This window comes from Anser brachyrhynchus (genome assembly GCF_964034855.1).
Source record: "Anser brachyrhynchus genome assembly, chromosome: 3".
NCBI lineage: Eukaryota > Metazoa > Chordata > Aves > Anseriformes > Anatidae > Anser > Anser brachyrhynchus.
Window position 1 is genome coordinate 9,277,688 of NC_137696.1, and position 26,770 is coordinate 9,304,457.

The window sequence follows — 26,770 nt, forward strand, 5'->3', positions numbered from 1 at the left end:
AGCTGCTCTCACAGAAATTTCAACAGAGACCTCAGGATCACAATGCATGGTCTTCAGCCCAAAGCTCTGCTATTGTTATGAATATACCATGCATGCTGGCTTCATCTCTGCATTAAAGGTTTTCTCTGTATGGGTTACAGCAATCCATAGTACTTCACTGGAGAACAAATACGCATCCTAGACGAAGTAAAAGACTTGCTTATTCAGAAAAACACCACTTTCATCTTCAAACAAAGTCAGTGCACGTAATTCGGAGAGAAGCTACTGCTGGCATCGCCCCCGTGGTGACGGCCTGCCCCCTGCCCCGAGGAACACACAGCCCACAGATGCAATGAGTGACAAACAGAAAAAACAATCCCACTTATGACAGCAACATCCCAGTGGTGTCCACAGGAATGTTGCCAGGACAGTACGACACAAGTTGAGTAACAGACACGACGTTTTGCATGGACTGTACCGGAGAGGCGTTACCTTCAGAGCATTTACCACTGATTCAGACTGCTGAGAGGCTGAGCCATGTCCACTGATGCTAGCTGGCTCGTTTGCTGAGCAGTAACTCCCCTCCGCCCCTCCTGGCATCTTAATGGGATCCTTCGCAAAAGATTAAAGACTATTTAATAAAGAAAAGGGTTGGTAACTAATTAAAACATGTCTTTTTTTTTTTTTTATAATGCTGAGAAGCACTGAAGGCATGTTTTACTCCCAAGTCACCCTCTTTCTGTGCCACAGTAACCAACATCCACGAGAGGCAGCTCAAGCACTACTGTTGAGCATCTCTCAAACACTCTGGCCCTCAAGGGCATCTATCTGGAAAATTAGGGCATAGCAATAAAATTTTGGTATGCTTCCTCACAGAAGTACTGTGAGGTTCAGAGAGATGATTTTGACTCCAGAGAAAGGTTTTTGAGAATGTTTAACTTCATCCCAATAATTTTGGAGGTCGTTATTTCAACGAAAGTCACAGAACCTTTTTAAACAGTGCTGCAGAGTTTGCAATACGAGCACAGCTGCAGCTGAGCAGGGAAGGAGCCGGGAGCAGGCAACACTCCTTCCCCAGCTCTGGCTGCCCTGGGCAGTGTTCCCCCCTCACCTGGGCTGGAGTTTTGTACCAAGCTCCGACAACCCGAAAGGCTTTTTCTTCCCAGTGACCACTTGGGAGGGTTCTGCAGGACACTGCCACATAAACACAAGGTGCCTAAACCCTTGCAGCTCAGTCACCTCATGCTTCACAGGATGTAAGGCATTTCCTGGAGTGACTGCAGTGCCAGGGTAACCCGAGCGAGCTGCCTGCTCCGGTGGATGCTAAAAACAGCCTGACTGAGCTCCGACAGCACTGTGAGACCTGAACCCACACAGATGCTTCCAAGGTGCTTACAGCCTGACCTGCTCTTCTGAGGGCATCCTTCACTGTCACTCTCCATGCAGAATTGTGTTTATAAAATGAGAAAGGTAAAGGATAAGAAAACAAACATTTCAAAGCGAGAGAGGAAACTTTCCTTTCTTATGGAATCAAACACCGCAGGAAACATTAAAAAATAATGTAGCAGTAATTCCTGCAGGAACATGTGAGAAATGCATTTCTGAAAGAAACTAATGACAGTGGAAAGAGCCTCTAATCAGAATCAGTGACCCCATGCGCACTCACTTGCCCTGCTGAGCAGCGCACAGCACGTCACACTCTTTTTGGGGGTGTCTAGAATCTAAACAATAGGAAGGATGAAGGCGGATGGGGGAGAAAAAGGGAACAGAGATGGCATGAGGCTGAATTTCACAGATCCCGTCTCCCCTGTCCAAAACAACTATGTGAGCCGTGCAGGACTTCATCAGGACCCATACTTTGTAAGCAGCTCTGTGCTGCTGGCAGCATGACACCGGGCACATCGCAGCTGCTGAGTGCGGTAGGCTCGACCCCAGCATTAGTCTGCACTCAGACTGCAGGGCTGAACCTCACCTGTTCAAAAATCCTAATAGCAATCCAAAACATAGAATGCTACATATGCTAAGCCCAAGGAAAAGATATCTTGAGTACGAAACCCCCCTTGGTACACGAACTTGTCTTGCGGTGCCTCCCTCCTGGCAAGCAGTGGCTGCAGCATGACCCTGCGGTCTCAGCCCGGGCTGAGCAGCCCGGCACACTGGGCAGCGTGCAGTGCATCGTCCCGCAGTTCTCCACGTCAGCGGCTGTTACCAATTTGCTGTGATCTCCGGAGGGAGAATTAGGACTCTTCTTTGGGAAGGATTTATAGATCTGTTGGTGACTTGGCAGGCTTAATGCTATACTTTGGGAAAGGAAATGAAAGAGGAAAGAAAAGGGGTAATAAAGCAGATTGGAGCAATTCTGGTTTAGGAGAATTTCCCTCAGTCAGCTTTGGGGTTTTCTTAATGAGTCAAAGCATTCTGATTTTTTTTTTTTTTTTTTACTGACTCCAGGGCCAGCAAAGATTTTGTGCAATTTTGAATTGTAAAATACAAATATTGCTATCAAGACGCTGGGAAAATTAGTGCAGATTGTGTATCTAAAGCAACTTGAACTTGAGAAAATCTAAAAATCCTGTGACTTGTGCTGCTGTCAAGAGCTCAGGACCTCCTCCAGGCACGTCTCCTCCACAGCCACTTCTGTGCCACAGGCAGCAAACTTCTGTCTCCCTTCATGAGGATGGGGAACTTGTTGTGCACACACTGCTTTAAGCAGGCAGCTTTCTCAACACGTTGGTAGGAGACTGAAAGTTAGCACTTGCCCTCTGGATTACATGCTTCTGTCCTTGATAAGAGACGTAAGCTTTTCTTAAGAAGTAAGGCCAGTTTTGCAGCACTGAAGCCCCATCCTGCAGCTCAGGGACTTCTCATCCCAGGTGAGGCCACCCCACAAGGGCAGCAGAGCTTCTGCCTTCTTTGGAGGAAGCTTGTTCCATCGGGATGTGGCACCAGTGTGAGCATGGGTCTGCTGTTCCTCCCGAGGTCCCTTGAGTCCACAGACATTTCAGCACTGCTGGCTGCATTATGAGTTTCTGAGGCAGTGAAGCAAAACAAGAGGAAGAGGCACTTTGCCAATGTGGTGATGTCTGAAAACAAGATGCCTTAGGAGACTAAAGAGTGTGCTTTTCAGACCTATCCATCACAGGTGCTGCTTGCCAGCGGGGAGTATGGCAGCGCTTATCCTTCCAGCAAAACTTGACCTGAGTTTCCCTTCTCCACCACTGCCTGACCCAGATCACATCTGGACCCTGAGCAGGACCTTGAGGACAGGAGCAGAAACCTGTTCCCTTCCTCCTCTTCTCTGACCCCACACAGCACTTGCACTCAGCCACTCAAAGTAGGCATCCCATGTGCCCACACGTTTTGGACAGATCTCTTCATTCATTATCAAGAAGTGAAGCTGTGGAAGTGGGACCGAATCAGCCAGAAAGCATCAAGTCATGGCTCCATTGACTTTAAACAACTTGAATCATTCTGAATAAACAAGGCTACACAAGGTCAACATCAACGAATTGACTTTTTTGCTCACCCTACACTGCCAGCCTTCCCTACTCCCCCTGCCTGGTCCTTCTGCCCAGGCTACAGGAGGGTTTGTACGCTCCTTCCTCTAAGTCTAACGTGTCCTGTGTGCAGATTATAGGGCTGCAGAAAGCATTGCCCAAAGCAGGTAAAAACCACATAATATCCTCTGTACATTTTGCCACAGAGAAGTGCAATCACTGAACATGCACATCCATTTTCTGTTGTAAGTAGATCTACGAAACATCAAATGCCACTATGCAACTCTTTAGTGAATAGAAAGCACAGGAAATCTGACTCAACCCCATAACACCACATTACAAAAAAATCAGATGAATGGAAATTTAGCATCTCCTCGCACTGACTGCTAAGGACGCTCAGGCCATGCTCCCATAGCGCCAGAGGCAAACCCTGCACTGTGCCCTGGTCATGGGCAGAATAAAGACCCCTGTGTAGAACAGGATACTCTTTGATGGAGGGAACTAACCATGAGCCTTTCTTCTCGAGCCAGTTGAGAACACCATATTTTCAGTCCATGCTGTTGATACAGACAGTCACGAACCAACACTGCTGTAAGCACGAAGAGTGGCTCGAGGGAGGGGCAGCTCATCTGCCAGCCCTGACAGAGGGGAAGAAGGAAGCGCGCCGCTTGCTGCCTGACTTGCCACCTCTCCACGGCACGCAGGGATAGACAAAGAGAGAAAAAACAGTCCACATCTGCCCCAAGGACACACGCAGTCACCTCATGAAGCCTGGAGAAGACACAGCTCCCCTATCCACTGCTCCATTCCTGCACCAAAGGAGACCTCAGCAAACACACGCCACCTCGTCCTCCACCAGCCTTTTATCCCAGACGCAAGTGGTTTCCTGGGGAAGTATATCCTTCCTGCTGCGTAACTGCCAGGCCGCTTCAATCACTACCTGATTTTCGAAGCTTTTTTCCAATTTCCCCAGCCCTCAATTTCCCTATTAGCTTGCAAAAAAAAAGAAAAAAGAAAAAGGAAAAACAAAACCCACAAGCTGCATTTGTTAGCTCGTTTCAAACAGGTAGGAGAAAGGGAAAACAAAAGTGATAAACTGCAGCATGGTGCTCTGCTGAAGGACTAACACACCACACAAATCAGCAACGGTTTTTCTAGGGAACAATCCTGTCAATTACAATACCCAGCTTTAAAATGCTGTCGCTATTCGTGGTAAGTCCTGTTCTCAGACCACTGCAGGAACCTCTACTTGTGCATATTGCCACCAAAATCCACGTGTCCTCATGGCATGCTCCAAGCATGCTCCGACTGCCAAGGGGCCAAAGGCAGGCCGAAAGGGACCTATTAATTTAAACTGAGGATGACATCATATGAAAGCACAGGGTGGAGGGATGCCGTTGATTTACTTTCAGCAAATATTTGATAACATGATTAGTTCAGTGGGTTTTAATTACACTTTGTTTAGAGGATTCTCTACTCTACACGCTATGAAAGGGAGGAGATAACCAGCATCGGACTCTGCATGACACAGATCTGACACATGCACAAAAATACTAACCAAGCGGTTCCCAACTTCTAATTAGATTTGTAGCTAAAACCAGGCCATGCAGAGGGAAAATCAAAAATACAGATCTCAGCAAAAAGGTTTTTGAAAGATTTGGAAATGTAGGTTGAAATAAAACGTAATACTATAACAGAAGGGGGAAGAAAAAGGGAAATGGAAAGCACTGGAAGTGCTTAAAAATAAACTAGTGTGTGCCTAAGGGTCATGCCTGCTGTTTCACACTTAAATACACAAGGACTGGAAAAGGCTAGCAAGGACGGAGGAAGGAAAACAAGAAAAAAGAAAAAGTGCCTGAAGCAACACTGGAAAAGGAGATGCAACAGAAGGAGATGGAAAAGAACCAAGACTCATATCAGGAAGAAAGAGGAAGCAGAGGCAGAAATGTGCCCGTGAAAGGGAGCAGAGCAGCTCAGCTCCAGCCTGCACCACACCTGCCCCGTGGCTGCAGATGTTCCCCTGTGCGCTCAGCATCCTGTGGGCAGCCTCCAGCCCCACTGACCCACACGGTTTCTTTGCTCAAGAGGCCATGTCCTGGCAGTACTTCCTCTCCCCTTCATTAAAAGGTACTGCTTAATTTCAAGGACGAGGAATTCACAGAGGGAAAACATCTCAACTTTCCATCTCTACCTCTTGCTCCCTCCTCCCATGAAACAAATAAAAACTGAAGCAATTTAAGCTGGGTGGCTTGCCAAGAATACCTTCTGCAAATGCATTCACTGTCATTATATGACAGATGTCCACATTTCCATAACGTTTCAGCTGAGCTTATCAGCCCTGAAATACTACCCCTCAGAAAACTCAGGACTATCTTCAGTTAATTGACATGTGGATGCCAGATCCTGATCTCACTTCCACCACCGTAAGGCACGGATAGCAGCTACGCACCACGTGCAGTCTGGAAGGACTCTCCTGCTTTCAGTTATCTGGAATTATTTGCCCACGTAACTGAGCTCTAGCACAGCCCAGGGAGCTGTAACTGGGATCTGAATCCATTGTTTGGTCCTTACATATTTTCTTAATTATCGCTGGGTATCTTCATTACAATGTGCACCGCATTCTACTCTGGCTGCAGCACTGGCCATACTATCGTGCAGCTTTTTGGATGTCAGCAGCAAAACAGCAACGCTGTGGCTTCGTGTCCATTTCGAGGCAGCCGCAGAGCCCTGGGCTGCAAGAAGCCGTTCCTGCCCTACTGCCAGGGGGCACTACTCTGGCCTGAAATTCGTCTAGCAGAACTGAAACGTCACTCAAATCCTTCTGCCTCTACGCGCTGCTACCCACACCAGTGCTTGAGAAGCACCAACGCGAGCTGCGTGCCATGCCCCTTGTCTCCCGGCTTGGCATTCTCACCAGAAGACCCAGCTGCATACCATAAATCTTGGAAAGGATCTGTTTTCCTGCACAAAAACCCTATTTGTGGGCAGAAACTGAAAGGGTCTGGATCACATCTTGTTATATGCTATCTGGGAGGGAGGAAAAGAAAGGAAGAGAAGAAAAGAACAGCTAATCGCTGCCCTCACCAACAGAGCATACCTACATCCACCTGTTGCTTCTCACAACTGCTAACCCATGTTTCTATGCTATAAACCATCACCAGAACAACTCTGTAGCATGGGAAGACAAATTGACAGGCTTAAGTGGGTATGTGCATTTTATACCCTTCCTATTACCTGACCAAACTAAAATATTGGCTGAGTGGTGGTGCTGCACTTCCCCTGACAAGGAAGTCCTTCAGTAGGCCAGAGCCAGCTGAGTTCCCATTTGAACAGTGATGGCACCACTTAAAACCATTTCCTCTGGAAATGTTCTTGCCACTAAATATTAATAAAACCTTTACACTAGAGCTCTGTGGGGTTTTGAAAAGAGAAGTGATGTGTATGGGTCGAGAGAAGCAAAGCAAAATAAAGTAAAAAAGAACCACGGCAACGTGCAGATGAAAGGAGAGGTTTACCTGAAGTAAGTGTGCCGGTGCATTTTCATGGGTGACATGAGCAGAAAGGGGGGAAAAGAAAGGACACAAAGCAGAGAGGAGAGAAGAAAAGCATAGCACAGGCTAGGAGCTGCCCCCCAGCAGCCCTGCACCTCCCGCGGCCCCTCGATGCCACCACTGGTGCTGCGCCAACAGCCGATGGCACTCTTACCCGGTGACATTTAGAGGCACCATGCTGTAACTGAGTAAGAGCTGTGCCAAAAACCTTCACCAGTTGTGCAACTCGTCACCTATTTTCAGCTGATTTGTCAAAGCACTTGGTTTGGCTTGAAGCCTAATGAGCTCCCATTCGTCCCATTCAGGGGAGCAGAACCAGCGCCAGGAGCTTTTGCATTTCCACCCCGTGTCCCTGCCTCCGTGGCAGGGCCCAACAAGCTGATAGCTGGTAAGGGTGGTGGTCACAGGGATGACAAAGCCCCAGAAGGAACTCATGCAAAGGTAATGCTGGCATAATGGAGTGCCAAGTCAGAATAAGCCTGATGTCTGCGTTCCTTCCTCTCCCCAAAGCAATGACTTTCTTCAGGAGGAACAGGGAGTAAGGTGTGCTAGGCAATGTGAGCCGATGTCACTTGTTATTCCTCAAAACAAGTGTCTGGAGACGTCAGGAAACTTCAGCACTCTACCTCAGATCCTGGTGCCAACAAAACCAAACAAGACAAACTCCAACCTGTGTATCTAAACCAAAAAGCAGTCTGCAAGCCTTGGCCACCCAGTTCTTCCCCTGCAAAGCCCCACAACAATCATTTTGTGTTTCAGTTTTCACGGGCTATTTCACTATTTTCACAAGCACTGCTTTCTGGTTTTGGCACCCCATCTAAGGTTTCCAATGAACTCAACATCCACAGCATGGGTGTCCCAGTCTCTGGCAAGATCAGGTAACACATTTCATGGGGCTCCACCTGAGCACCTCAAGCCCTAGGCAAATAAAACATGAGGTCACTTGTAAAAAATTTTGCCCACAGAGAAACGTTCTGCACAATTTATCCCCCATTGCTGTCCCAGACCTAAACGAAGGCTCAGTGGTATTTTTCATGCAAGTTTGTTGACATTTGCCCTGAACACCTTTCTAGACAAGAAAATAATATTCTTTATCACTGAGGATTAGCCTTTGTCTTTCAACTGAAGACCGTATAGGTGTTAATAGCAGACACTTAGCTATTCTTTCTGTCCTTCTTTTCCAGATCAACAAATGAGGGCACAGAGAAGTTACATAAATGGCTTGTGGTTGCACAGCAAGTCAAGAGCAAAACAGGAGTAACAGAGGCCCTTCCAATTGTCATACTACAGGCAAGAAGAAAACTTGATTTAAAATCTGCCCAAGGGGAGGAACTGGTTAACCCGGCTGAAATCTACCTAATGGATTGGCATTTGGGCTGATACACATCAATAAATCTGAATCAGTGGATTTTACTTCTTGCTGCATTTCACTTTTGTCTTGAGTTTTACATTCATATGACAGTACTTTAAGTTCAATAAAAAGCACTTGTGTTCTTCAGACCAGTACCTTCATTTAAATTAGCGTTTGATTTAAACAACATGCAACTTTTTTCTTCCAGTGGGCAACTTCATTTGGAGACTTTATGGATTTTCCTAGGGATTACTTAATGAAATATGATAGAAATACGCACTGTTATATATGCATAAAGATATATATAAAATTCTAAGTGTCTTTGATTCACTCTTACAGAACTTCTACATTTTTATTTTTAAAAACATACCTGGAAAACCTTTAACTTCAGATTTGCTTATTTATCTGATTTAATTTCAGACTTGTTTTTATGTATCTAATATATTCTTCAAAATATTGCTAATATAACTCAATTATTATTAAAACGTTTGTTTTTTACAGCAAAATATTTTGGTTAACTATAAAAAACACTGGATATTTCAAATAACAAGAAGATCTTGCAATAAAACCAGAATGTAAGGGCCCTGATCACTGTAATTTTCAACGCTTAAATTAATTTTCAACTATAAGTAGTGGCTTCTAGTGAACTTTTCTTAGCAAGGTATCAACACCTGCAAAGGAGAAAAATGAGTGAAAGTATTGTCACAGTCTTCAATAAATACACCCCTCAGTCACAAGCAAGATGAACAAAAGATGTGAGTGCCTTTGATTCCCCACACACTCAGCCTGAGTGTTCAAATGCAGTAACGTTAAATGACCCGTAATACTGATTTCATCTCAAGCACGCAGACTCAGGCATTGCTGTCTAGCTGCCAGCTACTGTTCCCACCAGCAGAAGTCACCCACCTGGGGCAGCATGCGATTTTCCTCCTCCAGCTGTCTTACTCTTGCCTCCAGCTGCCTAACATAGGACAAGGTTGATTCTAAAATCAAAAAGAAAAAAACTCGTATTATCCACATAGATCTGCTTGTGTATCCTGGTGTCAGAGCCTGCACCGCATTGCCTCGTACTTACAGCAGATTCCCTCTCAGATACCTGATAATTTTCACCTCTGCTCCTCTTGAGAGCAGTGTAAATAATCCTGCCCTCTGTTCACTGTAAACCTCACTGACCTGCATCAGGAAATTTGGTCATCACAGAGAGTGACTTCCCTTGGATACAAGTATTGAAAGATCATCTCAGTGTTTCCTTCAGTGGCCTTATTTCCCTCTTGAAAATGAGTCACACTTAGTCTGCTTCTTCCCAAGAGTAGGTCCATGATCCATCCCTAGAAGCAGCTGAGAGCTTTCTTATCATGCATTTCTTGCATTATGCAGAGTTTCTACTATTAAAATGCTGTACCTAAAAGAAATACATGCCTGAGAAAGTAACACATGCTGCCTGTAAGAGAGAAGATCTCTCCTCTGTCCAGAAGCACTGCTGTGACTCTCCTACCTCCTTGCACATGGCTGGCAGCCCACCATGCACTCACGCCTGATCCGAGGAGCCCCTCAGCCTCTCCGAGATGTCTGTTCTGTTGATGTATTTGTGCTCATACCACTGTGTAAACAGTAAAATTGTACTGTTGATGACCAATGCTGTGGAATCCACAGCTATCGGGGCACTACTGTCCCTTGCTACAAAGCTGCACAGAGCAGAGCTGTCATCTGGTTCAAACAGGCAGAGGAATTTGGGCACCGCTTTCCTCCGATGCCTAAATCACCATGCCAGCCTGCCCATAAAGTTAAAGCAGCAGGAAATGAGGTGTCGTTTACTGCTCTTATGAGGCTGCAGTAAGCTAAAATATGCACGTCCAGATAGTGCATGGGAATTTACGCAACAGGAAAACAACACAGGAATTTGTCAAAAATGATTAATACACGGCAAGGCACTGGATTAAAAAAAAGCACTGTATAACAAAAGGCAGGGGTAATCTGAGGCTCTGTGTGCTCTGCTGCAGAAGGATTTCCATAGCTGGTGATGGGTGCATCTCCGGAGAGCCACTAAGCCCCGTTTGGATGAGCACTTAGAAGATGAACAGCTTATTCAATTAACTCCATACGACAGGGTCCCTCCCATCAAATCCGCCTCCTTCCCAGCAGCAGCACTTCTGGGAGGAGCTGCAGAAGTTCCCTCGCTATTAGGGCCATTAGCAAAGGCAACAGCTCCCAGCACATCTCATCTCTTCTCGCTGCTCTTTTCCACAGAAGATGGCTCCTGTGGAGCCACCTTTTTGGAGGGGCTGAAGTACGCGCTCTCTGTGGCACAAGCCATCTCTAAACCCACCGGTTACATGGCTGCTGCCAAGGTAGCTCGGGCCTGGGCTTCATGCTCAAGTCCAGCTTCCCAGCTGTGCCCACCAGCCCTCTTCACACAAGTCCCCATCTGCACCTCTTAGTTGTTTTTGTCATTTTCTGTTACCATTTATTAGCCCTCATACAGCACATAGCTCTCAGCAAAGTCTGCCTCAGTTTTGTTTCTTCACTTGTGTGGTGACAGTCTAGAGCTGAGGTCTCTCTCTGCTCCTCAAGTGACACTGCTGTCAGGTCACAACGTCCCAGTGCCAGTTCTTACCAGCTGGGGATGGGGTACAAAATCTCCTCGCTTGTTAACCCTTCTAAAACATGAAATATTTATTGAAATCTTTTGTAATCTGATTAAAACTGAAAATTAGGTCAGCTACTAGAGGCTTGATCTAGCAAATCCTTATTTATGTGAGTATTCTTGACACAAACTAAATGCATATATATTTCAGTATCTGTTAATATATTTATGCTGTGATGCTATGAGCTTAGAGGAAGAACTGAACAGAAAAGGCAGCCAAGGACATAAGAGATGGAGGAATTGAAAATACAGTGAAACACTGTCACCAGTGAAGGCAAGAACAAAGTTTCAAAAAAAAATGTTGCATCTTAGCAGTATTTATAAGAAGGACTATATGATCCAAATTCTTAATCAGCCTGGACACCAATAAGGAGCAATAAAGAGCAAATCTTAAAGTTGCCATTCAGGAAACGGTTACCTGGTGCCACTCCCATTGTCATTCCAGGCAAATTTCCATGGGACAATTAAGCCAATCAAAACTGAAGCAGAATAAACTGATGATAGCAACACTTCAGCTCCAGCAGGAATACGTATCTGAGCTGAAAACAAAGGTCTCCCAAGGGGAAAAGAGTACAGAAACTTAGCATCACATCCATAACAGTAATGTTATTTTACAATAAAGCATTTAATAAAGTGCTACGAAGTGCCAGGCATTCGCTGCTCTGAAACATAACCTGCACAAACAAGATGATTTTTAGCTGATGTCATTAGTCATAAAGCTTTTGTTGTATCATTCCCCAAACAGATTTATCCAACATCGCTCGTTTTCACAGAATTGCAAGTACACAAAAGCCCTGCCTTATTTGCAGATCGCACACCAAGCCATAGATAGGTATGCTTGCAGATACTTACAGATACACCTCCACACATACACCTCCACACACAAGTGTGCTGAGCTTCTTCTGCCCACAACACTAGCAGCAAGGAACATCATATGTATTAACAGCACCAAAGCTCAACTATTATGTTTTTGAGTGATGGCACAGAAGCTGTCAACTACGTGGAGATCGAACACATCTTCATCAAAACAGACAAACAACTAACTTGGGCCAACATCTAGACCAGACCTGACCACAGAAACATGATGCTGCAGTAGCCAAAGGACCAGTTTCACCACCTGTGGGCTTCCTGGCTATTATTTCTGCTCTTTCCCATCTCCCTTTGCTAGGCACTTCTGCTGAAGCAGCAATTTTGAACAATTCCCACACTTATGAATGGATCCCTACCAAGCAAACTTCCCTACTTTAGCTTCCCATGCTCTGAGTATAACTGAAAATGTGATCGTTGGCCAGTGCTTCATTCCAGGGCTGAAACTAAAATTCCTTCCAAAGTATTGCACAGACAGTAATATCTTGCTTTTAGGAAAATTCAGCGACAATCTGCCCTTTCTCCATATCCATCATTCTAACAGCTTATTAGAGAACATCAATATTTACGTAGCTGATTTCTTTTTCTGTTGACAGCCACACTCTGGAAGCCAGTAGATATTTTTAGGTTATGTCAAATCTTATCAAACCCTTATGACGCTGCCAAGGGCATGTTTGTGCCTTGGCTTTGCCCATTTTTGTGCGACTGCGCCTGCTCTCAATCTATCAAGTAATTCGTAACATTCTTTAAGCTAGATTATCCTCTGCTATTTTAGAATGGTCGAGGATGTCACACGAAACTCTAGGTTTCTAAGGATGCTTTTTTTCCCCCTGGGTTTAGGTATTCTGTTGGCTTTTGTTTTTTCCCCTATTAAGGCAGTGTTTAGAAAGTGCTGATCCCTTGAGCAGTGCTCATGCGTTCAGATGGTGGAGTATGCCGAGTTACAGAAGCAGAACGCTATCAGCTAAAACAGACTGCCTTACCAGGGCGTCTACTACTAACCACCAGTGCTGCCAAATAAGCCGTCAGTTCTGGGACAGCAGGCTTACACAATGTTATAAAAAATGAGCTTCCTTTAGGATGGCACACCTATTACTTGAAGAAGCAAGGTCCTGTTTTCCTCTAGATACGTGGTGCTCCCTAACGAGCCCAGAGTTTTCACTGGGAAAGTAGAAACCACCACTGTCATCACTGGGGCAGGCACCATCATAGAATCTGTGCAGAGGAGAAGAAGGATGCTGTGAGCACGTTTTTATCACGTAGGCCTGATAGCCCAGTTGGGGAAAGTGATGCTGGGCTGCGAGGCAGCATGCTCGGTAGCTGACAGGATAACCAAGCCGTTCATTTTTCTGCTGTTTATGTGGAACTGCGTACAACAGATAACAAAAGAGCATAATGGTTATTATGCCACCTTCTGCTTCTGTCTATTACAAACCAAACAGTACATGACAAAACCAAATTATTAGCAACACTAAAACATACTGATGTAACTGGTAAGCCAGCAGGCTTCGGCTCTCCCATATTCCCCGTGCCAATGACTGACCCAGAAGAGCAGCAGCACATTCCCTCCACAGCTGGGACCGCAGCAGGGCCCAAGCCCCCAGCTTCTGCTGGCTCCGTCCTTGTCACCCCGTGGCTCCTGCGCCGGGTACTTGCATGCCCTGGGGCCAAGCTGCGAGCTCTGCGCTCGGGGCAGGTCTAAGGGAGAGGGCAAGGAGCTGCTGGGCCCACAATCAATCAATCTCACTTTTCCAGCTTAGGGCATCTTCATGTTAGCACAGTTTTGGTGTTGTTTTTTTTTTTTTTCCAAAAACATTGCTGCCTCTAGCCTCTGTTTTCAGATCCACAACAACTGACCATGGGGTATCCGCAGACCTTTTGATCAACTCTAAAGGATAAACCTGTCAGTTTGCATGAAGCGACTTGCTCCATGGATGTTAAAAATGGGTAGAACCTTTTAACTTTGGAGACAAGTGGTAATACAGTGGATAAGCAAACCACACAACCCATAGGAAACAGAGAAAATCCTCCAAATACCTGGAGGCTGGAGGTACTGGGAGAGAGGAGCACTGCTGTTTGTCTATGGCCAGTGCAGATGGAAGATGCTTGGCTGGACAGACGGCGGCTCTGGAGAAGCAGCAGCCGGTCCTTACATCCTCATGGCCAGAAAATGAAAAAATATGATTTCACGAGAACGCAAACACCGTCTCGCTTCTGTTAACGTCAACATCTTCTGCTTCAACTGGCTCAGCTAATTTGGTATTCATGTTCCTAAAGGAGGTCACCAGAATCTGGAGAGCTGTCACATCCCGATACGCATATTTTAAACACACACGGTATAAACGAGTGAAACTGCCAACAATTTGCCTCAGCAAAGAATTTAGCATGTTATGTATAGGGATACTTTGATGTATGGCAATGAAGGTTCGGTTCAGGTAGACTCAGCTTCGACACAGTAAGTCATTTGCTGTTGCTGCCCCTGCACTGTGTTGGCAGTTGCATATCAAATCAGGTTTTGGTCGTTCAGATCCACACCCAGCATCCTGCGATGAAAACAAAACAATCTTTCAACAAATGGAAGATGAAAAACAAGGCTGTGCAAGGACTGTTCTAAACCCTCCTGTGATTAACTGACAGCTCCGTACATTTATGAAAGGGTTTCCATGCTAACTGGGGAGTAGATTCAATGACACGTGAAGTATCTCCCTGTCCTATAATTCCTAGTCATCTGATTTAATTACTTCAATATTAATATTCATGACTGAAACTTGTTATTACTGCAATCCATCCCCTTTCAGCTACTTTGAATGTGAGAAAAACCCCACTAATGGCTTTACCCTAACTCACCTTTCCTCCACCTGCGTTTCTCAATGGGTGAAGCTGCTCCACATCCACACTAACAGCGTCCAGCCTCCAGCACTGGCACACGGCAACTTCTGAAGGTCATTTTTAGCCCTGTCTGCTCTGATTTTCTGTTGTGGTTGCACACTCAATAGGGATGTTACGTAAGATAAGTGCTGGAGAACTTCTTATTAAAGAGCAGCAGAATTCCCCTGCAGCCCAGCAGTATTGGGACTAGTGCTGTCACATGGACAGAAAGAAGGCAGCCTGGGCAAACTTTTCTGAAGCTCCAGGAAAGTTTCATGCCAGTGAACATAGCAGTGTGAGCACTAGGACAAGGTTTGCATTTCTCACAACTGCTGCTGTCTGAAATTCTCCCACGCCAAGCTGAGACTTCCTGCGATTATGGATCCAGCCCTTCCCCACTTCTCCCTGTAATTCAAACTACAGCTCACTGAGCTTAGCTCATTCACTGGGTATTTCAGAACTGAATCCTTGCAAACAGAAAAACGCATACATGCTAATTCAACATCCAGAGCGCAGTACTACCCCACCACCTCATTTTGTTTCTCAGACAATGTGTGCCATGTTTCCCCGTTTCAGGGCACACTATACATAGGTGTGCTAATTATGATATCTCTGTACCAGCTATTTTTACCCAGATTTCACATGGAAGTAGTGTTTCCTGATTTGCAGCAGCTTTTAATCACAGATGACCTATTTACTGCAAAAAACAAATACTCCCTGTTGCCTTGAGGCAGCCCTAGCCATGCCTTTAACGATTCCTTGACGCTGCCTGACTCAGACCATCGGGGTGTTCGCGTTCGGCTGGATTTAGGTGCTGCTTTGGCACAGCAGAGCCTGTGGCTGTAGCCAGCAGGTCAGGGCCGAGCAGGCTGTGGTGCAGGCATATCTCACATCAGGCACAGGCATTGCTCTGCTGCAGTAGCACCGGGGGCTTTGCTCCTGCCAAAGTCACCTGAGGAACACCCCTAAGGTCACCCAAATGCTGTCTGTGACAGAGCTACTGAAAATAAGGGATTGGCTTCCACTTAAGAACTTTGTTGATTTATTTTTGCATTTGTTGGAGGTTTTGTTGCATGTTTAGCTTTGGGGTGTAACAAAGCTTGCAGCTGAATCTATTTCCAAGAAAGCTCCAGTTTGAAAAACTCTCCCAGAGGATTCAGCTGCAGGAACAACTAAAAATGACATCAAACATCAGACATCAAACGTCTCTAAAGCTACCCATAGCACTCTAGCTAACAGCTGGATAATGCCGTCACGCTAATGGTCTGCTGTAACACTAGCCTTGGTTTGTTGGTTTTTTTTGGAAACTAGAGGTGACAACGACAAAGCTTTTCTCCCTAGCCAGCCTGATATCCTGTTAGCCTCACTTCAGCCTGTGCTAAATGCATTTGCCATGTTATTGATGAAAACTGAGAAAAATCAAATCCATTATGCTATTACTGAAACTTTTCCCACCGGCTGGTAGCTTGCTCTCGCATCGATCTCGTGTGTTTGCGGCCGGTAAAACCCTCGTGGGCTCCTCTGAACTGCTTGGGTTTGTACCTATGCCCCCGCGCTCCCCGTGGCTCTGCAAGCGCAGCACCAGGAGAGGAGCAGGGTTTGGTGGGCACACAGACAATGAGAGAAAATCCAAAGCTTCCCAGCAACAGCCATGTCTGGGCAAAAGACAGAGGACCAGGCGCTGAATACGTGCGCTGAAGGACCCTCAGCATCCCTGCAGCTCTCCACAGACGTTCACGGGCACCCTCCTGAGGGCAGAGAACTCGATTTTTCAGGCCCCAAGTCACCAGATGTCAAAGAAATATAGAATGTAGAAAAGTTAGCTTGGCGAAGAATTTTAGCATTGACACAGTAAGCTCTAGTTAATAAATTATATTGGCTTCCGCTTACAGATCTGTGATGTAGGCCAAAACTGAAAACTATGTCGGCAGAAATTCCAAATCAGGTCAAACCTAGGAATCCTTTTTATGCTCATCTACTTAAGTCAGGAGGCAGTTGTCCAACCTCTACACTCCCTCTTCACAGGTTACTATCTGCGTGACTCAAAACCAAATTCAAATGATGTCCATGAGAGAGTAAAACCAGGAACATTCACCGAACCTAAGCCATTGCACAAACAGCACACACACTTTTCTCTAACTCTTACTGTGCGCTGAGGCACCTCTGTGTGCAAGTGAAACCAATGGTATGGGTTTAAATGGGGCAAGTTGGGACGGGGAGGCAAGGCTGGCAAGGGTAAGGCTGCCTTGTGTAAGCCCAGCACAGCAACGGCATCTCCCCCGTGCAGGGCGCTGCCAGCAGGCCTGGCCTTCAGGGGAGAGGTACCACGGACTGGAGATCCAAGCAGGCAGGACCCAATACAGCCCCTACCTGGGAGGCTGCTGACTCGGGTACAGGACAAGCTGCCGAAAGGGTCAGGAGCCTTTTATGCTCACTCACAAACTCAGACCTGCAAATTGACACCTGATCAGGAAACATGCAAGCACTTACAATACTGTTTGGGAAGCTCCTTCTTAACAGCTCTATACAGCCCTAATATAACCATTTACCAAACTTTTTGTGGCTTCTCCTACTTTTAAGCATTCTAAACCACTCCTGTGCTACTATAATCCGGACGGCACAAAGGCTTTGATAATGCAGCATGCTGGACAGAGTAGCATTTACATTTAGCAAGCGCAGGAGGGATAATAACTGTCCCAACCAAATGAAGAAATCAATTCTGTAACCAATGTCAGAGAGGAGAAGGAAGAGGAAGGAAGCAGCACACACAATGCCAAGACACTAAATTTAGACCAGCTCTTACTGCTGCTCTGCCAGTACCCAAGGACAAAGAGCCTTCATATCCCACATCGCAGCTCACCCAACCTAAACTGCAGAATCAAAGTACATGACCCAAATGACAAGTAAACTTACACTAGCAAAGTTCTGCAGAAACACCCCAAAAATACGTCAAGCTGCATGAATTAACCAGGTAAACTAAGGGACTAATATCCCCAATATTCTCACTATTTACTTTGTCTCCAAACTACATGAAAAAGTAAAAATATAAAAACTAAAATGCTTCTGCCATTTGATCTCAATCAGTGCTGAAGCAGCAGAACAGAAGCTCTCTCTTCCATACGCAGCCATCTCACCCACAGCTTGCAGATACCCACAACAAGCATTACGGTCCTTCATTGAGAAAACCAAGTCCGTATGTGGTCTGTATGCCATAAAGGAGAGAAGGAATTCAACATGCTTACAGAAAGCCTTTACTTTATTTGTAACAGGAGACCTCAGATTTTTGTCACCATATTGTGGTTGTGAAATAAACATATCCCAGTACTTCGCAAATGAGGAGGGACATCATCATTATAATGATAAGGTGCACCACTATTCAAATACACATACAAGATACACGTATTTGGTAAATAGTGATTAACTGCAGAGATGTTCCTCTGTGATGCTGGAAGCCCTGACTTCGATTCTCAATTGCAGAATGGAAAAGGAAAAAACATACTATTTGTGCTTATTGCCAGAGCTGTAAACATTTCCAAGAATGCCTTACTAGCTGTGTTAAAAGCTCTGCCAATATACAATTTCAGATCGGAATAGTGAGTCAGACTTTCTAATGAGCGCTACAGCCAGCCCTGAATCTCAGAGCCATGCAGCAGCCTCCCTGCAGCCTCAGCCTCAGCCTCCCACCCGCGGCCAGGTAGCGCCCGAGGGACGGCACCACGGAGCCTGAGGGTACACACAGCACCCACTGCTGGCAGGGTCAGACCTCTTGCATAAAGGGCACCTGGGAACAACCAAAGTGACCAGAGGCTCCAGCTGTGCAAAAGCCAAGCCTGCAAGGGTGCACAGGCATGCTTTGCTAGAGAGACTGGTGTTCTAAAAAAAAAAAAAAGGGGGTGAGGGGGGTGGGAAGAGAGCAGGGTGCTCCATCTGACTGAAAGATAGACCAGGGAAGAAAGAGAAGGCTCTGCAGAACAGCCAGCAGAGGCAGGGAGGAAGCCCAAGAAGGTACCCTGAAGCCGGAGCACAAGGACCGGCCAGGGCCTTGTTGACAGAGCTCCTGCAGCCCAACATCCACCCGTGCGAGTGCAGTCACCTTGAACCACAGCAGGACCAGGATCTGATCCTCAGCAATCTGATGTTGTTCATCAGCCAATTCCGGCAGCGCTACCACTTTATTAAGCAACCTGAAATGTCAGCGTGAGCTTCCCTTCAGCAGCCCTAATTCTGTAAACCTTGAACGTGGGACACCAGAACACCACGTTTTCTCTGGAGTACTACAGCTTAACCAGGAATATCATGAAGAGGCTAATGGAGTGTTTTCACTTTACTACATTTCCAAAACATTTAGAGAACTCAAAGACACCTCCAAGCAGCCCCAGACAGAAGTAAGCCGTGCACAGAACAGCCTCTGCCCTTGCTGCCAGCGCCCGGCGAGGCCGTTAGGAAGCGCACTGCTCCCTCCGAGCCGCACCTGTGAAACATATGAGGGGATGCTACGTCGCGCCTCGCCCGCTCCTTTTGTTAGCTTTCAAGTGCCATTTAATTCGGTTTGGATGAAATCAGCCAAATAGAGGAGGTACTCTAGAACATGAAAATGGTAAATAAATAACTGCGGTAATTCTGCAGGCTCTCAAATCACCTGCACCTCTCATCGGGGACAGAGCACTCTGTTCAGTCGTACAGCGGCTCCGACATCCACGCGGAGCTTTGAATGGTTCACATAGCAGTCAAACCTGAGAGCTCTCACAGCTGCTTATCTACATCATCTGAACAAAACACAAATATTTCAGACAAGGTCTCCTCTGGTTTACTTCCCAATTATTTCACTAACGGGAAAGCAGTTTACGTACTTCCTCTCCTCAAACACAAATAATTGAGCACAGCTTTTGGTTACGCAGGCTGTTGGAAACTGCCAGGTGAGAAGGAAACCCCGCTGAGATGTAGGCAGAGCAGCTCATTACCAGCCCTGGGACCCCAAACACGCTGCTGTGCCCTGCTCAGCACCGCGTCCCCCTTCTGTTGCCCACTATAGCAGAACGATGAGACAGACCCCAAAGGTCAGCGCTGCATGTTTGCGTGCGCACCTGTGCGTGATGGCATGTCTTTATGTTTCCTTTCTGCCTGAGAGTTATCGGGATTTCATCCAGGCCACATTCCAAAGGCTGGGATGTTAGGGTTTTTGTCTTTTTTGTTGCTGTGTGGTCGTTTTTTTAATAGGATTACAAAAGCTAAAAGTGTGCTCCTTCAACAGGCCAAAGAAAGAGAAGAAAATACTGACATCTCTCCCAGCAGCTGCAAAATAGGAGTGTATCTCCTGAGACTTTCCAGAATTAAGACAAAAAGATACAATTATTTTCAGAGTCCTGTGCAATAAAAGACCTATGTGTCTGTAAGTATAGACTGAAAGAAAGCTACAGGTAAAACAGCTGGGGGGATTACAAATCAGATTATATTACATATCTGTGGCCACTGCAATTCTTATTAAAAAGACAACTAAACCAGACTACCTACTATTACATTACCCTGGGTGAGCTCAGATACCGTGGTGCTGAGGGCAAGGAAGGTAGAGTAAGTCCCTAAATGAGCTGTCAGGGTAGCTGCTGTAACAAGATGCAGACAGCATCCTGAAATTTCTGAAGAGAACTGAGAAATACAGACAGACTTCTAAGGTTAGAAAAATGCCATTGAAACAATGCAGTCCGGCTTCCTGCCTTGCGGAGGCAGAGGAATTTCGATAATAATCCCAGGAACGCCCAGTTTCCTTTTCTCTGCTGGAAGTGGATATGGTCAAAAGAAGGTTTTGAGCCTTTTCTCCTACCTAAAATTTTGGCAAAAATGGAAAAACAATCTGACCAGAATTAAGAACAACATTCTTCATGGGACTGGGATGTAAATGTAAGACCAGACCAGAGTTGATAAATTATTGCAGAAGGTTTATATTCTCCATTTCCGTGGCATTATGAAGCATGACAAGCAGTTGCAATCCATCTGCATTACTTCCTGCCATTCATCGGGACAGCCCTGCTTTCACGTCCACGGAAACAGCAGAAGACAACGTATTTTGCCCAACCTCCATCGCTTCGTTTACATCACGCCGTGCGCAAGAACTCAACAGTAACTTCCAGTCTTAACGAAGACTTAAAAAAATCTCAAAGCATGGGGCAGGAGAGCAAAAGGAATCTCCTTCCCTCCTATTCTCTTAATAGCAGCGACAACGACATACTGGCTCCAGGAACAGCTGACACACAAAACAATTTCTTCCTGGAAATGTGCCAGAAGCTCAGGAAAATTATAAATGTGCCTTTCCTGCAGCATAAACACATTTCAACGAGGCTCCGCAGTAAGGGCAGCGGCAGCAGAGTCATCGGGCAGAGCAGACATTAAAGGTTCCCTGCCCCTCTGCTGCACGCTGCCTGTACAGCCCAGCTGGCCCGTGCTCCCCAAGACAGCAAAGTGCCTTTCCTTGGGTAGCTGCAAGCCCCTTCCCTTGCACCCTCAGGGCCCAGCACCGGCAGAAAGTCCCAGTGCTCCTCATCAGACACAGACAGAGTTTGGTATCCTACAGCACTCGGGCAGCAAGTGGAGCAAGAAGAGTAGGAAGGGGAATTGCATCTGCTTTCTTCACTATCTTTCTATGTGTTTTGTTTTGTTGTCGTTCTGGTTTTTTTTGGTTGGTTGGTTGGTTAAGTCCCATTGTTACTAACAGGCAGAAGTCCAAAGGCAGCTGACACGTCCCTAAGCCACCATGGGCTGGAAAGTCACAGTAAGTCAACATTTTTCCCACCTCGATATCCCCTGCTTGCACACCTGCTTGCTACAGACACATCTGGGGACAGAGTCCTTCCAGCTCAATGACTCGCAACACTCCCGGCTTTCTCCTCCACTCCTTGTCAAGGGAATGCTTGCAGCGGCAGCGACGCGGCTGGCTGAGTTTTGCTGAGCGCATTCGCTGCATGGTGACCAGCAGCCCGGCTCCACAGGCAGCACGGGAAGGATTTACGTTGTTTGGGACAGCAAGAAAAGTGCTAGGGCAGCAGACCACACGTGGCGACCCAAGGGAGGTCATTAAAAGGCCACAGACTCTGGACTTCTCCCTAATACCCATTCCAAGGGCAGCTTCCCATGATCAGAGGAAGAGGAAATGCCCATGCTCCTACACCAGCATTACACCAGATTTAGCCAGGTGTAGGACTTTGGCAGCCATGGTAGAGCCTGTACATAACCAGAATTAGGGCTTCTGGGCAACACGAAACATTTACCCCCGTCACCTAAACATCAAAACTTTGTCCAGACACCATCTAACCATGATGGAGTCACAGTTGAGGACACTACTTTCAGCTGAATGGAGAAGAAACACAACATACAGCAACAGCTCATGCGTCCCTGAGCTTCACACAAAAACTTCACAAGTGGACACCAAACAGGGCAATGGTCCTGTTCCCAGGGCACTGCTGCAGGGCAAGAAAGGGTCAAAGACCACCTGTTTATTCAAGACTGGTCACTGAACAGACACCAGCTTCTTTACAAACAAGGCTAGTAATGAACAGAGCCTTTTGTCAGCTTCCAGATCTGCCTGTTGATGGTATTCCATTTGTTGCCACAGACACAGATATTTTGATCAAAATGCTTATACTTGTGTTAAACGTGAACATGAAGTCATTGCTCTGTCTTAGAAGAATATGAGATTAAAGGGTCAGGTCTCAAAGAGATTGAATCCTTTGGTTAAAAAAAAGATTAAGGGAAAAAGCTCGCGCTTGGTTTTGAAGGTTTAAGAAGGGAAAAGAGAAAAGGAAGGAGGCAGAGAGACGGGAAGGAAACGTGACCTTGATTTGAACTAACGAGTGAGACAGATCTCTTATTGTGGAAGTCAGAGGAATGCAGACCTGCTGGGAAAAAAGTATAATCAGAGGAAATAAGTAATAATCAGTAAACTTATTTTCAGAAAATCCCCTTATCTTTATGCCTTATTCTTAACACGAACACAATGTTTCTTATGATACAGTAAAGAATTCCCGGTAAATGTAAAGAGAAGTGATTTTTTTTTTCTAGATGGTATTCTTCAAGTCATCCATTACCTTCAAAGAAAGTCTACAATCCCTTCAGCATCCAAGCATCTGCTACTAAACATGTTAAATGTTGGCAATAGCCAATTTTGTTTCAGAAATGCTGACTATGCAATGCCACATCCTGCTTTTCGTTACCTCACATCAAAGCCCAAATAAGACCCACTGCTGGTGCCACATAACCAGCTTCTTTCTTCAGCTGCCAACTAGGTACATTTCAGAACTGTAAAATAAATACATTAAAAAAAATTGAAAGTGTTTTTCATTGAAAGCTCTTATGACCTCACATTCATTAAGAACCATAATTACTGCAACAATAGTCACAGTACTGCCAAAAGTGACATTTCACGATGTTTTCTTAAAAATACTACTATTAGCACACAGGGTATTTAACAGACCTAGTCAACAGTGTCAGAGACGTAAGCTGGTGATTCCTCTATCACAACTGAGTTCTCACAGTAACACAGAAAGACGAAAAAGAAAACTATATATATATCTACACACACAGTCAGCAACCGCACAATGTGTTGATGACAAGCATTAGCCAGACCTAACCTCTGGTATTTTGATGAGTACAGCTGAAAGATTCACATCACGTTTCCAAAATCTTTAGTCAACGACACATCACTGTTTGATAGAGTTTAACACACTGACCTATGACTAATGCAGGACAGTTTCAATTTGTCTTTCAATATTAAAAATATTCATGAAGGGGCAAGATGTTTTTCCAAAGAGTAAAGACTGAAGTTCACCTCCTGCTGATTTTACATTTATTTATTTCTATTACCAATTTACAAAATCTTTCATCTTCATGTCATAAGAACATTTGCTGATTCAGATCAATGTCTTTACAGGAAAAAGGGTATCTGTTTTTTTGATTCAGGTTTGATAAATATAAAGGAAAAATCACATTTTCACAAATTATACAGGAAGTATTGATATACTGGGGAAATGTCTTTGCAACTCCTTATGGAGATCTTGGGGATCACTTATGAAGAGATTTCACATGTCATAGAAAAGCTTCCCTATACTCTGGAAAAAAGAAATCCATACTGCATATTCCAACACTTCTCAAATTAAGTTATTTTCCCTGTTGAAATAATGCATTATGCCCACAGAACCTACAGTTCAGCCAAAGTCATTCTGTTCCTAAATCAAAAAGACTTGAATCAGCAGTGTCACACACTAGATTGAATCTGCCGCTAATCCAATCAGATACACCACTTACTTTGCCCTACATGTTAAGTATGCACACACCCAAGCAATTAAAGACCACATATTTCATTAAATAATGCTGCTTCATAATTCACAGTTAATGTCTCAGCACAAATTAAAAGGGAGTTTAAATTCTACTTCCCCTCGCTGATGCGTATCTCTGACCGGCTGCTTTGCCACCCTGGCAGGGTGTATTGCCACTAATCGCTTCCGTTTTTACAGTGCACTAAAATGGGTCGTATAACTTTCGAGATGACTGATATCAGAGCAGACCCAAGCTCCAACACAGCGTAACAAGGCACAAAACACGAGTCTCACCCAGCCCGCTGCTGCTCAGCTGGGCGCAGAGGAAGGGAAGGAGCTACCTGGTGCCACAACACACAGCCAGGGAACGCAGCCCAGCCAGCAAAGGGGAGGTGATCTGCACTCCTGGCAGAAATGCATGGGTAAACAGTGTATTTGTGGACTACCTATGTTTTTATTAAGGGTGTATATTCATATATATATTTCAGGAAGGCTGTTGCAACCACCCTCTGCAACTTGGCACGAGTTCAAATGCAACCCATAGCTCAATAGGACGTGTAAGCCCCAGCAGAAGCAGGACTCCTCTCTTGCAGAATTTACGTATTAACCTATTTACATACCTAAAGTGAAGCCCAACACGAAGGACAGTTATTTGGACTCCCTGGCACCTCCTTCCCAGCTGTAAAAAGAAACAACTTAGCAGTTGTGAGCTGCAGCCTCAGGGCAGAGCTGGGAGCAGCTCTCCCAGGACCATCTCCTTCCCTCTGCCAGCAAGCTACAATCTATACTATTGGATCGGTAGGTATTTTCATCGTGCTCAGTCATTTCCCAAATGCTAGCCTTTACCTGCTAATTGTAACTTTACATTTTTACCAGCAATTGGTTTCACCTACGGCTCTCGATGCTACAGACTTTAAGAGACTTTAAACACTTTTTAACTAGAGCATAGTTTAACAGAGCATGGTGAACTGTTTCATACTATAATCAAGTCTTCTTGGCCCTGTGAACTACAATAGAAAAGTCAATCAAGCGTAAAAGAAATTAGGAATGTTGCTACTCAAAACAACCAAATTTTACAAGTCATATTTCTTAACTGCAAGATTATTTCACAATTGTCATTCATTTGTGCTAGCTTCTCTGTGAGAAGATTGCAGAAAAATTATGTTTATTTGAAATGTCACCTTTAGCAATCTTCATACCAAGTTCAATAAGCTCATACCACATTAAATTGAAAATCTGTTGAATGAAAGATGAGTTTGACTGAACTGAGGTTTTCATAATGTAATAGCACATAATCAAAGGCAAGATTGCTATCCCCAGCAGAAGAGTCTCTAGTAAAAAAATCTGTTTCATGCTAACAAGATAGGTTAATTATTGTTTCCCCCTATAACTAAATAATAATAAAATATGTAAGATTTATACAGTTTTTACTCATTACACTGAAACAAATGATATATGCATTTTTAAAATGATTTCTCTCTTCATAAAGGCAATGGTAAATAGCAAATCTTTCTTTCTCAGTTTTTTCTGTTTACTTGAAGAAACTCTCGCTAAGGACCACAATGAAGTCTTCTGACTTTACCCTGTTTTCTCTAATGCAGGTGTCTCACAGTATCTAGACTGAGAAATTAATATTTTCCTTACACCGTGATTTCCTTACATCTTCAGATCATCCATCAACACAAATGTTTGCTTGAACACTTAGAGATATGCCAACAAAAACAACTGAAAGCCCAGGAAAAACAGTAAAAGTGGACATATGCCTCCATGTCCTCAAAATTTTACTTCCTACCATCTTGTCAAACATTTCTCTTGTTTGACATGTTTATCAGCTGGATAAATATGCATGTTGTCAAATTTCACACACAGAAGCATCATTTTGACCCTGCAGCAGACATTCACATTGTGTATTTTTGCAGCTGGGGAACCCGTAAAAGACAAATATGTTTTGAAAAGAGGCAGGAAGATTGAGGCTGCATGAATGATGAGTTTGGTCTGAAGATTTATTTAAGTAAAGCACGCTTTTAAAAAATAATAATAAACCAAACATTACATTCAAATGAAGTTAGATCCTGTCGTAAAGAAGAGTCAAAGGAGAAGTTTCAAAAGAGTTTAAAAAAAAAAAAGTCCCGTTTCCGTATGTGCCATTCATGGCCCTTTTCAAAGTTCTAACATACACACACAGAAACTTCTGAATGTTCATATAGCTATATTTAACCTCGTAAAAATATGTACCATTCAATATTAGTATGCTGCAGATCTTGTATTTGCTGTGAGAATAGCTCTACTGCCAATTCCCATGAATGAATTCAGCATTTTACAGAAGTATTGGATAATCAAATATTTGACACTGAATACAAACGGATTTTTCATAAGAGTATTTTGAAGATCTGCACAAGATGTTCTTTTAATTATGCCAGCCTCAGTCACACGATATGCCACTTACCAAGAGGAGTGGCGCGTAAGAGAGCGCTTATGGATAATGCTGCTCTCTCTGCACGCCAGCATTTTCATCCCAGCATTTCCACGGTGCTTTCATTTCCATCCAACGGTTCTCTCTCACATGTAAAACCTGCCACATGGCTGTAAATTTAGGACATTCAAGGGTGGATCAATGATTTTAGCAAAGCTAACACAATCGGAGCCAAGATTATTTTCCAGATCTAGTTAGAATGCTTTTTCACTCTGAAGGCTTAATTTTGCTGCTATTT

At 44.8% G+C, this 26,770-nt stretch overlaps 1 protein-coding gene across 17 annotated transcripts in view; it reads right to left on the reverse strand.

Moving 5' to 3' along the window:
- CCDC85A (coiled-coil domain containing 85A) overlaps positions 1-26,770 on the reverse strand; it is a 231,256-nt gene that overhangs the window by 7,995 nt on the left and 196,491 nt on the right. For 14 of the 17 annotated variants that reach the window (XM_080587533.1, XM_080587518.1, XM_080587530.1 and 11 more), the window contains 2 exons: positions 9,285-9,361; positions 472-591 (listed from right to left, as the gene is read on the reverse strand). The exons of 1 other annotated variant lie outside the window; for it this stretch is intronic. In XM_080587533.1, coding sequence (XP_080443659.1) covers positions 472-591; positions 9,285-9,361 — 197 coding nt within the window. The remainder of the gene's footprint in view (positions 1-471; positions 592-9,284; positions 9,362-26,770) is intronic. 2 more of the 17 variants (XM_080587527.1, XM_080587528.1) reach the window with 1 other exon arrangement.